The following is a 13,981-nucleotide window of genomic DNA, read 5'->3' as shown; positions in this document are numbered from 1 at the left end:
ATTCTCGCATTCGAAATCGGACATTTCAACATTTAATTGAGTTATCATGCGCATGGACGGACGGACATCGCTAGATCGACTCCAAATATCCTGAAACAGATTTGGTCCAAAGAGACTTACGAATAAATGGCTCGATTATGCATTGCCACCAAACTTGGGTTGTCAGCGCGACTGAAATAAAATGTTGTATTATAGAAGGCAAATTCCATCAAATTTTACAGGGATAGGAGATATTTTCCCCCCTACATATCGTTTAGAATTTTGGAGTTCTAATAGAAAACGGCACGTACGACATGCCGGCCATTTCTCTCGCGCAATCGTTGCAAACAATGAATTCGAATCAACATAAATTTTGGGCTAAGGGCAATTTAAATCTTGAATTCTAATGTGTCCAATGACTTCACTCCCCCTTCCCAACAAATATTTCTATGGTTTTTGTCCCACCCACCACCTTTATCATCTTTTCCTTTTCGGTATCATGGAATGTCTGCAGAAATAGTTTATATTTCCATGATTCCCTTTTTCTCCTCCTACTTCTTTACCCTCAATTCACCCCCTCTTTTAACGTTTGACATGTTGTCGTTGTTAATTCTATGATCGCAGTCATTGAACACGATGACACAACATTTGAAACATTTTGAAAAATCAAAATTTAACAAATTTTTGTCCAACAAAATCTGCAACGATCTTTCCTCCTTTTATAACTCCACCATTAATGTTAGTGGCACGATAGTCAGGACAGGGCAGCATGCTGTTTTGTGTACGACGACGAGACCCCGTCATCCGTTGATTGATCGATTTTATCACCACAAACCGGCGGCATCATTGCCGCCGAAGTCTTTAAAATTAAAGAACTTTTTTCTCTTCTACTACGAGATATAAGAAATTAATAATAAATTTGTTTATTTTATTGTGTGTTTCGTAGCATTTTGTTTTATTAATTATCAAATTCTTTTTATGTAATTTTATATGACTGTTCTTCTTCATCTTGTTGCTGGCTGTTGTTGGGTTGGTTGGTTTATTGATTGGTTGGTAGGTTGTGGGGATTGGAAAATGTGGGAGAGACAGGCGTGTGTATGTGTGTGTGTGTTTTGTGTCAAATATTCAATTTCTGTTCTCACTTTGCGCAATTGCTCTACAATCTCTCTCATCAATGTTAAAAAAATGATAGTATCTCTTTGTTTGTTTTTCCTTCCTTTTTTTTATTTATTTGTTGTTTATTTTTTGATGTATTTTTTCCAGATGTTGGTTTGTTGTTCTTTATTCTTGTTGTTGTTTTTATTTAATATATAATTTTTATTTCTTTAATATTTTTTATTATTTCATTTTTATTATATATTTTAATGCAAAAAAAAAATGCTTTTCTTTTTCACACATTGAGAAATGATGGAGTGTGGGAGAGAGAGGTGGTGTTGGTGGAGAATATAATTTATATTGGAGAATTGGGTTGGCGGCTGCAAATTGCTGACACAGGGTGTCAGCACCCTGTCGCAAAATAATAAGGACAACGAGCTGAATTTTTTGCTTTTATTTAGAGAGTGGTGGAGTGGGAGGAGAAAACCCTAGGGTTTCCTGCATTTTTGTTTTACTTTTTTTACTGCTCTTTTTTTTGTTTTGTTTTGTTTTTAAGAATCGAATGAGAAATGTGACCTCTATAAAAAGTGGAAAATATAGAATATTACATTTAATTGTAATGACTACATTTAAAAAATACATATGTATAATAATAATATAATAATAATAGTAGTTGTTGATGTTGTTGTAGAAAAAAACATGCTTCTGCTGGATCGATAAAACGATCCATTGACTCACTGACTGACTGATTGATTTAATTAATACAAAAAGAAAACGAATAGATGAAAAAAGAGGGTTGTTTCTGGTATTTCCGAATTGAAAATTAGTTTTTATTAATTATATGTACTTGTTGCTTTGGAGAGAGTGGTTGGGTGGGTGGGGAGGAATATAGAAGGGAGCCATGAATTATATGAATTGTTTGTTTCTGGGGGATTGTAGTTGTGTGGGTGGTGTTTTGCTGCAGTTGGGTGTAGTAACTGGAGGAGAACAGTTTCCTTTTCTGTTTCTTGTTGTTGTAGTTTTAAAAATAAGAAATGCAAATAGTATTTTTAGGGGGTATGTTTTTGTTTTGTTTTTAAGGATTTGTTTTTTGTTTTTTTTTTTGTTTTTGTGGGGGGTTTACTTAAATTACGACACATCCTGATCTTCAACATCTTGGATTTGTTCTTTCTGTTCACCATCACCTGCGAAAAGAGTTAAAAAAAAAACGAATATTTAATAAATATTGCATCTCAATGTAAGATTTTATTTTTTCAGTTCAGTTAACTCACCATCGGCTTGCATATCCGATGTCCATAATGTAAGGTTGTCCCTCAGCAGTTGCATGATAAGTGTGGAATCTTTGTAACTTTCTTCACTTAATGTATCAAGTTCTGCAATGGCATCATCGAATGCTGCTTTCGCCAAACGGCAGGCGCGATCGGGTGAGTTCAAAATTTCATAATAGAATACCTGGAAAAAAGAGGAATATTTGGAAATTAGTTGGGAATTTAGATTGGTAAAAAGTAAAGGGTGAGTAGAAATGGTGTTTATATTCAAGGAGAAAACTTCCCTCACTTTTTGAGATTTATTATTTTATTTATTATTTTGATGGAAAACAAATAGAGATTTGGGAAGCAGTTGATTAATCAAGCTTATTGTGGTTTAAGAATCTTAATTATCGGTAGATCAATTCTATATTTAGACTTCTATGAAAATAGCTTTTCGTTTTCATTGAAGAAAACTTTTTGGCTTCCATGAGAAGAAACATTTTCGTTTGGAATTCTACAAAAAGTCTTTTTGGATTAGTATGAAAAGATTTTTTTTCCATGGGAAGGAAGAAGTTTTTTAATCATCTATAAGACGACCTCATTTGGACTCTTTTAAGAGTGCCTCTTTATTGGTTATAGTTGAAAACATTTGAAAAACCCCGGACTTCCGTGAGAACATTTTTCAATCATTTGCGACTTCTATGTTCAGTCAATTTGAAGTTCGGACAGAAGATCTTTTGGAGTTCCATACGATTTTTTGCATATGTGATATGAGAAGACTTTTAGCCCCCTTTGTAGATAGAAGACATTTTGAACATCTATAAGACGGTCATATTTGGAGTTGACAAACATTTTCTACATTTTCGAATTAATAATAACAAATAACTAAAAATAAAAACTTAATTCATAACCATAACTTTAATTTTCCACTTACCGAAAAGTTAAGCGCCAAACCCAAACGAATTGGATGTGTTGGTGGCAAATCATTCATAGCAATATCACTAGCTGCCTTATAGGCAATCAATGAATTTTCGGCCGCATCTTTGCGATCCGAACCGGTGGCAAATTCGGCCAAATAACGATGATAATCACCCTTCATTTTATAGTAGAATACTTTGCTTTCGCCTGTGGTGGCACATGGAATGAGATGTTTCTCTAAAACATTTAATATGTCCGAGCATATGTCGCGTAATTCTTTTTCGACTTGTCCGCGATAGGTTTTGATCATTTCCAATTTCTCCTCGGCACCCTTATTCTCCTCTTTTTGTTCAATTGAGGTAATTATACGCCATGAGGCACGACGTGCGCCAATCACATTTTTGTAGGCAACCGATAAGAGATTACGCTCCTCAACGGTTAATTCCACATCCATGGAGGCAACTTTTTTCATGGCCTCAACCATTTCTGAAAAAAAACGAAAAACAGAAAGAAGAGATTTTTAATTTAAATTAAAAAAGTGTTATTTTTTCTATGGTGGACAAATTATGTTCAATCAGGTAAAGACGTGGAGTAAAAACCCATAGTGGGTTTGGTAGGGTAGGGTTATGTTTGTGTAACAAGGGTGTAGCATTTATGGGAGTGGTATTATAATAATAAATTTTATGCATGCTTATTCACACAGCTCACCTTAAATCGTTGTTATCTTTAAAATTACAAATTAGAGGACAACGTGAACCAAATTTACTATTTTTATACCCTCAGCCATATGGCTACAGAGAGTATATATCATTTGATAGGACCAAAACGTGCCTCATTGAAATAATGGTTTTAGACCCTAGGTCTCTGGACCAAATCCGTTTCAGGACATTTGGAGTCGATCTAGCGATGTCCGTCCGTCTGTCTGTCTGTCTAGCTGGTATGCACGACAACTCTCGAAAAGAGTATCCGATTTGATCCAAGCTTGGTAATATTATTGCCAAAGTTAGATCTAGTTGGGAGATGGGCAACATCGATCCACTCCTGGTGCCTCCCCCACAAAATGTCAACATTTTCAAAGAAAATAATTTATTACACAGAAGGAGAAAGGATTATACGATTTTGCTCCAACTTTGCAAATCCTAATATTTCCATCAGTGCTACGTCAGGGGCGAAAATGGACAATATAGGTCAACTTCAACAAGCACCTCCCCCACAAAAAGGGGTCAAAATTTTGAATAATTCTAACTCTTTAAAAATGTGATGTAAGTGTCCGATTTTCTTCAAATTACACACATCACAATATTTTTATTAACCCAGGGTCTGGTGTGAAGATAGAGTATAAAGGTCCACCCCTTCTGATACCAAAACGAATAACCAAAACGATCATAATATTCGAAATAAGCACCCAGTTCTCTTCAATTTTCGCACATCCCATTATTTCTACAAAACACAGGATCTGCTGTGAAGGGCGCTCCTTTTGGTACCTACCCCGCATAGAGTTCAAGATTTTGAAAAACGAAACGCTCAAAGATAGCGAAATAAGTATCCGGTTCTCTTCAAATTTAACATATCCAAACATTTTTGGTAATACTAGATCTGTTGTGAAGATGATATATATCTGCGAACCACGTCAGGTCACAATTTTCAATTCTTTTATCTGTCATAACTTGCGAAAAAAGTCAGCGATTCTTTACACCTTGCTGTATCTACACAGCTATCTACGACAAAATGAAAAGTAGGAACAAGGTCCTCAAGGCAGCACTTGGGGCTCGGACAAGGATATCTCGTTGATCTCTTGTAAAGATATAGGCCGAGGTATATGGTCAGTTGTGCGGCCCAGTGTGGTTTGTGAATATAGGTGCTACGCAGTAGAGGAACATCCATACCTGCCACAATGCAATGCTGCAATGAGAACTGTGACGGGGATGCCTCATGACACCGATGGATCGTCAACATGAGGAGGCCTTTCTCGTACGTCAGCATAACCATATGCTTTCGTTGGGAAAACTCTCGCACCCAGGCGTATCAGGAAGGACATACCTGAGCTAGAGAGGGAGGTCCAGCGCTATCTGAGAGAGCCCGTGAAGAAGAAGCCTATCAGACAGATCGGAGTGGCATTCATACTGATGCAGTCGCAGATGCCATCAAATATTATAGTATAAATGCCATCCTCGAAGTCCACCGCCCATCCACCACAGCTGAAGAACGCCGGCTGCTTAGACAAACCAGGGTAGTTTTCCTTGGAGCAGTTACTTTCAGAATGGTGCAGTCGTCTCAATTCATTTTAGGTGCGAATTGAGGAAGAGGCGTATGATACAGGATCGCACAATGCGCTGCACCTATTTAATTGCCCTACCAAATCTACCCCACCCACTCCTCAGAAGATTTTTGGATTTAGACCGCGAAAGAAGCCGAATTTTTGATCCTGGAGATGGAGCCTGATTAGCAGGAAATAACAAACTATGTGAAACTGTTAAAACAACAACGTTAGAGGAATGACTATTTATGGGCAATTTGAACTAAAGACACTTTGTTTTTCTCAACAGATCTCAATGGCATAGAGTGAGAACTTCTTCTTGTCTAAACTTCTTCAGTGTGGTCTATAAGTTCATCTTTTTTTTTTTTTTTTTTTTTTTTGAAAAACTTTTGTATAGCTCTTATAGAATCACCCTTTCGTAGGGCAAACAATTTACTCCAACCAACAGCAGACTCAAAGCCGTCCTCCTTCTCTCCTCCCTCCCTCATATTCCTCGCCAAGACAACTCAAATAAACTAGGCTAAAAGAAGTTTAGAATACGAATTATGACCTTCAATAATTTCAGCAACTCGTGACGCAATTGTCTGGCTGGGGAAAAGTCAGTCAGTCAACCTGCCACCAGCCAGCACAAGAAGAAAACCCTTTCACTTACACTCAGTCGCCAATATGCAAACATGGATGCATGAAACAGACAGAAAGGCGCAGCAGTACAAGAACAAAAAGAAAAACAAAAGAGGTATAAAGTTCTCCACCACACCACCACCATCAGCCGCCGCTGCCACGCAATGGAAAAAGGAAATGCGGAAAATTATAAATCACATTCAAAAGCAGCAGCATTGAATCAAAAGGAAAAAAATGCTGGCACAAGCCTCAATGATTGGTTGGGCCATAAAACAATTATAGGGGGCAACAAGAAGAAAAAGACCCATATTGTGTTGATGTAACCAAGGAGAAAATATAGAATGGGAATTAAACATTTGTGTGCAACCTCAGAAAACAGGCTTACAACATCGACATCATCATTTCAACGTCAGACAAATAGACGGCGCGGCATATTATACACAGAGATCGACCGACCACCACTTAAACAAAGCTAAAATAATATGAAAGTAGTGGACAGACAGGCCAGGCCGGCGTTCGGGGGGAGAAGTATTAAAAATGTACATTCCAATAATAAAAATACAAAAAAAAAAAAGAAAACCGCTCACAAAGTGAGGGGCAACAACTTATGTTCGCTGTTTTTTGCCGGCTCATAAGAATCTTAGCGAACAAAGTAGCGCAAAAACAAAGAAGAATTCTTGAAAAAGAAACAAAGCAAAGCAGCAACAAACTTGAAAACTACAAGAACAACAAGAATATTAGCAGCAGTCGCGGTTGGCGACTAACATTAACATTATTATTTAGCAGCTCGGCAAGACTAAAAAGTCTGCACACTGGAAGAAGAATAAACCTCAAGATTTCAGTCATGCGTGTGAGCGAGCAAGACAAATCCATCCATCTGAGACTCGCACAAACACACTCACACACAAAATCACAATCAGCCATAATCTTAAGACACGAGGAGACTTTTCTAACAGCGCCCGCAAATGTGACGACGGCGGCGGCGGCATGGTACAACAACCAAACCAAATTTTTTTTGGCAACAGCGAAAACAAAAACTCGCAAAGATTGCGAGAAAACTGAAGTGGAGGGCAAAAAAGCTAATGGGAGAAAGGGGGAAGAGGTGGGGATGGTTAGCTTGGTCACAAAGATCGGCTAGTTGGGGAGCAACAACAGTATCGTATGTTGGTTGTCCCAAATAAAAAAACGCATGAAAAAAGCAATGTAAAGTGTCCATTACCATTACCTGTAGTTAATCAGACTAAACTACACTACACTAAGGTGAGACATCGAGCACATGAAAGCATGGTCACCAAACACCGCCATATTAATGGTGGCTGGTGGCGCGCAGTGGTGGTGAGTGACATAAACTCCACAAATATCCTTCAACACACCGCCGCTGTTAATTAAACTGGCTCTCAATTACCAATTTGTCATTTCATATTGGGCACTTGTTCTCCCCCCGACAACCAAAAACTCGAATGGGAAAACGGTGGCGATGGCAACGACAAAAAGTCTACTCCTGTAGAAAAGAATAAAAAACACACTTCCACATCTGTTTTTTACCCCAACACACATACAAATTATTGAAGAAATATATACACATATATATGTTTCGGTATGCTCCAATTTCTCAACAAAGATTTGGGGGTAGTAGATGGGTGGTAGAGTAAAGGGAGTTGTGTTCCCAACTCTAATGGCATGGAATACCGGGGGGAGTTGGGTGGCTATAGATTAGCTAATGTTATTCGCTTCGTAGCGGGTAGTGAGTCAGTCAGTCAGTCCATCGGACTGTGTGATGGAGGTGGGAGGGAGATGGTAAAATTAAATTCGTTTTCCTTGTGCGCACACAAGGGATGAAAATGTAATGGAGGAGGGAGGTTGTTCTTCCCCACCATCACCATCGAATCAAAGAGAGCCCCCTCACCCCACTTAACCAAAAAATACAAGACATATATAATCACGCAAATTATTTAAATTCAAATTTGCCACGGTTACGCGCTGCAAACAACAATAACAGAACGAATAAAGGACAGACCACACCATCTCTCCACTATTATTTCGGAACGACAGCAAAAATGTTTCCAAAGAAATTATATTGGCCAAAAAGGCAAAAAAAAAAAAAAAAACAAAGTCAAGTAAGGCCACATGAGTGAGTAATACTGCATTAGTTCTACAACGTAATAAAACCGAAATCTAGCACAGTGTTGCCATGGAGGAATAAGGCAGTAGATAAATATCTAAAAATTGGCAAACGAAATGAAATAGAATTCGCCAACAAAATGTTGGAAAAGAACGAATTTTGGAATGAGCAAAATATCCATGGTACCATGAAAATATCAAAAATATATATTGCCAAATATCTGCCAGTGAAGGCCCATTTGCGAACTCGAAAAAATATGGAATATAGGCAAATACCTTTATATGGGGCAATAGACAATTGTCTGTCATTGGAATGTAGGTTCCCCATTGCAAACTTCCGAAATTGAAATAATTCGTTGAGAAAATTTCCTAAAATCGCGAAAATACTATTATATGGGGGCTATATAAAGTTCTGGAACTGTACAATCAATTTTCTGTCATAGGATATAGTTTCCATTGCGAACTTCCAAATTCTAAAATTGAAATAAATCCCTTGAATTGTCTATAATCGCGAAAATACCATTGCATGAGGGCTATATGAAGTCCTGAAACTTGATAGGCAAATTTCTGCCATATGAATGTGGTTCCCTTTGCAAACTTCCAAATTATAAATTTGGGGCTTTACAAAGTTGTGGATCTGTATGGGCAATTTTCCGTCAGAGAAGGGAGCACCCATTACAATCTCCAATTACCAAATTTTAAACAATTCCGACAAAAAAGTGAATAAGATTGTGAAAATAGAGAATTTTGGGAGGTTCAGTTATATGGGGGCCATACGAAGATATGAACTTGTTTAGAAAATTTTCTACCAAATATAAAAATCCGTTAAAAATATCGACCTATATATACAGTTCTCTGCAAGGATGTTTCCTACATACTGGGAACACAAAGTGTTAATTTATAGCACATAAGCATTAAAATTATGATTAAAACATCTAAAACACCTTAAATCTGCCGGTACAACTATATGGGGGCTATATCAGAACGTCGAACTATTTGGTCTATTGCCAATAAAAAAAACTGCGATCCTAATACCCATCTAAGCAGAATTCTACTAAAACGAGGATCTGATTATCTAATTTTCGGTCAGAGGAGATTGAATGGTAGTAGCCAATTACAAACTCCAAATATCAAAATTGAAACAATTCAGTTGAAAATTGTACCTGAAATGATCAAAAAACGCCATACAAGGAGGCATATGATAGCTAACTATAGGAAAACATGGACTTATAGAGTAAAGGTGGGAATACATAAAGGCCTTATTTGGCTGGCTTGAGTCATCGGCTGTCTTCTTCGTAGAGGAACAATGGAGTTTTAGGTTGACTTAGTTCGATTTTGGCCATAAGTTCCTTTATTCATTTCCGAAGAATCCAGCCGAAGACTTAAGCCAGCCAAATAAGCGCTTTATGGATGGATGGAAAATGTGGCGACAATCGTCAAAATACCAAATACCAGGATGTACTGTTGTTATATAAGGGCCTTAAAATGTTCTACCTGTGGTAATGTTGCCTATTACAAACTCGAAATTTGAAACAATAACACTGTTGAAAAATGTGGCTATTGTCATCAAAATACCAAATGTGTGTGTGTGTGTGGGGGGGGGGGGTAATATATCAAATATCGTGAAGCACCTTCCTATGGGGGAGGGACTAAACGAAAACATGGAGACATATGCCTCCCATTTTCAATACCATAAAAATTATGTAGCCATCTAGGACGATCCTCTGTAAAGTTAGATTGATTGTCAAAGTTAAAGACAGAGGACATTCTTTAATAGACAGACAGATAAAAGATTTCACATTGGAGTGATAGATTATGATTTGGATTGTCCAAAAGACGTCAACCAGGAACTACCTTAAATAATTTTTTCATAAAGTGTGGCCGTTGCAGACACTAACGCCAACAATTTTATTTTCAATTTTACACATATTTTTGGGGGTACAACTAATATTATTTGTTTTTTTTTTTTTTTTTGACTTGTGCCTAAAGAGGATTACATTCTTAGTCTGGACACTGAGGATTAAACACATCAGTAATTTGAGGAGCCTGTTCTTAGACTTGACATTTATCGAAATTGTGTCCCATTCACGGACAATTTAATTAGATGTATACGAGCCCTTCATTAAAAAGTTGTTAATAAAAACAAATATTTACCATTTAAATCTTGTAATTCATTTTCCCTGTGTAATTGTCGATATTGTCATTTATTCATTGGCGCCAATGAATGGCCACCAACTTCTCCCTCTTCTTCTCCCACCCCTTACCAAAACGAAATTATTACAACCGATCGGTAAAGTTTACAAAATAAAAAAAAACTATTGTTTACAAACAAATCTCAATTTTAAATTAAGCAAAAAAGCCTACTACCCCACTCCCTTCTCGTGTTAAACACAAACCGAAGAGAGTGAATTGATGACTCATTTTTAAGTCATTTGCGTGTGTGACGATGACAACGGCAGCAGTGACGATGTGCGCAGTGCATGCATATTTTGGTGGAAAAGAAACTCATTTCATTTATTGCTAAACTGTTTCCCCAACTTTTTTTTGGGGGGAGAACAAATATGTACCATGGCAACTCTGTTTAAAAAACGAACAAACGTACGCACACACACACACAGTCCAACCAACTTCTGTGTGTATACATCAAATTCTGCACGCTTTGATTATAAGTGCATGTGTGTGTATGTGCTTTCGAACTTTTTGGTTACTTGTTAGCAGCGCGCAAAGCAACAACGATCGATTCATTCATCGATTTTTCGCGCTTGTAACGCGAACAGCTCACACAAAACGCACGCAAACAGACGCACACACCTTTGCAAAGCGAATCACACACATTTCAACAAACCAAATGTATGATGAGCAAGGGAAGGGGGGCAACAAAAACTCTCATCAAACGAGAGAACAAACAAAAAGGAGACTGAGTAAGCCCAAAGAGTTAACAAACAAGGCAACAACAATAATATTGAAAAAAAAATCTGCGAATTTTGTAACCTAGCTAGCGGTGCTATTCACTCAAACGGCAAACAGGATACTAAAGCACAACTTTGTCGTTATGGCAAGTGAAATGGCAATAGGAGATAATGAGAGACTGGCGACGACGACGACAACGAAAAAGACGGCGCTGATGATGACTCGAAATTGCAAAAACCACATTTTAAGACGAAAATTTTTTTCGTTTGCCGTCTCCACCATAAAGTAATAAAAAAAAAGTTTTGTTTGCTATGCAGCACATTTTACTTCCTCATTACTGGGATTTTGAACGGCGTCGACGACGACTCCAAAGATAGTAAAGAAGAAAATGTATCTAAATTTAGATATAACACTTCTCGAGAATATGAAAAATAAATTACACTCATGTGCAAGACACCACCCTAAAATAAACATAACCCCCCACCCCCCTACATTATCCACATCACATCGACGCAGCAGTCACTCCATAGTCATCACCACCATCGTCGTCGCCGCCGCCGCCTCCGTTGTCGTCATATACATTTATGGAAATTTTCTCTATACTCTTTGAGATTTTAACCAAGAAAATTTTTTTCTTCACCAATATCAAATCATTTGACAGCAAAAGAAATAAAGATTTTCTTGGTAAAAAAAATAAGCCACAAGAAGCTTTAAGCGTTTAAGACAAGGCATGATTGAGGGAAAAAACACGCCGCCGAAGAATTTTGCCGGCCAAAAACTAGTTTTGTTGTATTTATCATTGCGATTTCTACGAAAACTTTTTACTCATCATCAGCTCGACTGGATGTTCTACTATGTGGTGGTTTGTTCAAGACACTACTGGCCTTTGATTGCTTTGACTGCTGACGCACCATCCATCCAGCCAGCCAACCAACGACGAAAAGACGGAGAGGCAACACAGACCGACTGATAGACATTCGGGTTTTCTTGACTTTTTTTCATTGTTCCCCTTCCCCATCGCACAACACATTATGAGATTCTTCCAGAGAAAAATTTTCCATTTTTATCCATTTAGCGAGTCTTTGGTATAGTAGATGGAAGCTGGCATCCGATGCTTTTTACTTGGCCAATAGACATCTTTTAAAAGTTGATTACTGTTTTAATTTTTTTTTAAACTATTACTCACCATCATAGCGTTCTGCTTGTTCGGCCAATTTAGCCTTGTACACATTATTTTCCCGTTCAGACATTGTGCAAATAGTTTATTTGTGGTAGAGTTGCTGTTGTTGTTTTTGTGTATTTGTAGAGAAAAGGTGTTTTAATGCCTTTTTTCTGCGTTCTTGTTTGTTAATTTTATTTTAACAATTTAACAACAGTTTCGTTTGAATCCCGGCGTCGGTCGTTGTGCTTCTGTATTTCAGTTACGACTTGGTCGCCTTCGTTCTTGTTCTTGCTTTTTTTGCTTAACTTTTTTTCTCTACTACGTTTTTTCTTCTGTTTCTCTGACAAGCCGCCGCTTCTCTTCTATAATGTATGCGTGTGTGTGTGTTTTTCAATGTCGTTGGGTGTACGCAGGGTAAAGTCGCTCTGAAATCCTGGTCGGAGAAGAGAAAAAGAAATGGTTTTTCAGTGTTTTCTTTTAAATTCAATATCACTGAGTCACTTTTATGAATGTTTGCTTTGTTTTTACTTAGAATTCAGCGAAAATTATTTCTTTTCTTTTTTTTGTGACAATAAAAAATACACACTTTTAAAATGGTTGATAATCGCCGTCGTCTTTACACCGCTGCTTCTCGATTTGATTTGTATAGAATCGTCGTCACACTAGTTTTTCGTTCCTTTTTTGTGGTTTTGTCGCCAATTGCAAGCAAGGCAACGAGAAATTTTTTGCATGCCGATATGGCCGAAACATGAGTGGAACAAGGAAAGGTAATATAACCAATATGGCCGCACCTTTTTGTAGTTTTGTAGTGGTGCGCAGAAAAGCACTGTTGGCAATGCCTGTCAAATGTCAATGCGGCTTTTAACTAAATGACAGCGTATGCTGTACGACTTTAGCTGGCTGTAATTAAATTGGAAATATTTTTGAAAAACTCCAAAAAAAATCTTAATTTGGGTTGTCAATTTCTTGGATTATATTAAAAAATTTTACGTTTCTTCGTGAATAGGGTAATACACTGCTATCGTTATCATTTAAATAAATATGAAATTAATTTAATAACTATTTAAGAAAATAGGAGTGACATTTTTGTAAACTAAAAAAGAAAGTCGTCTGAGGTTTTAAGTAGATTGCATGATAGACAAATACAGGTTGTCGCATTGACACAGCTGCTGGGATAATGAACTGTCAAAATTATTTTGCAATTATATGTTTTAAATGAAATATTATTCAAATTCGACAAAAAATTGTTGAAAAATACACATCATAAAAACCTCCGATTGACGTCGTATAAAAAAGATATAAAAATCTACTTATTTAAAAAAAAAAACATTTTAAAATTGTTGACATGTCAATGTTGCAAAACTGGATAAGCTGCTTTAAAAAAATACACATTCTTAGTCATGTTCGAAATTAAACTGTCAGTTCTATAAAATATTAAATTTTAATGTTTTCATATCATTCCCCTGAATCTTCAGGGTGAGATAAAAAAGCTGCAACAAAGTCAAGTCAATATTTTTACATTTTTTTTAATTTTATTGATTGAGAGCAAAAAATGTCGGAAATACCATTAAAATTTAGAATAAGTTTAGAGTTGTTCGAATTGGTCACCTTTGGCACGAATTATGGCCAATGAAACCGTCACACGCTGCCCGAATGTTGCTCTGCGGT

At 37.1% G+C, this 13,981-nt stretch overlaps 1 protein-coding gene across 1 annotated transcript; it reads right to left on the bottom strand.

The window, feature by feature from the left end:
• Positions 1 to 2,156: 2,156 nt before the first annotated feature.
• Positions 2,157 to 13,057, bottom strand: LOC131800646 (14-3-3 protein epsilon). Its single transcript, XM_059118193.1, has 5 exons — positions 12,900 to 13,057; positions 12,338 to 12,746; positions 3,259 to 3,728; positions 2,346 to 2,526; positions 2,157 to 2,258 (listed from the first exon to the last, which is right to left on the bottom strand). Exons 2-5 carry the CDS (start codon positions 12,399 to 12,401, stop codon positions 2,203 to 2,205), a joined length of 771 nt encoding a protein of 256 aa, XP_058974176.1. The 5' UTR covers positions 12,402 to 12,746; positions 12,900 to 13,057; the 3' UTR covers positions 2,157 to 2,202.
• Between the last annotated feature and the right edge of the window lie 924 nt (positions 13,058 to 13,981).

This window comes from Musca domestica, unplaced genomic scaffold, assembly GCF_030504385.1.
Source record: "Musca domestica strain aabys unplaced genomic scaffold, Musca_domestica.polishedcontigs.V.1.1 12, whole genome shotgun sequence".
NCBI lineage: Eukaryota > Metazoa > Arthropoda > Insecta > Diptera > Muscidae > Musca > Musca domestica.
This window is presented reverse-complemented; position numbering and strand designations above follow the sequence as displayed.

Coding starts and splice junctions, on each gene's coding strand:
- LOC131800646 (XM_059118193.1), bottom strand. CDS start 12,401: ATGTCTGAACGGGAAAATAATGTGTACAAGGCTAAATTGGCCGAACAA. Junction 3,729..12,337: donor ACAAGCAGAACGCTATGATG/GTGAGTAATAGT, acceptor GTTTTTTTTCAG/AAATGGTTGAGGCCATGAAA. Junction 2,527..3,258: donor GTTTGGCGCTTAACTTTTCG/GTAAGTGGAAAA, acceptor TCTTTTTTCCAG/GTATTCTATTATGAAATTTT.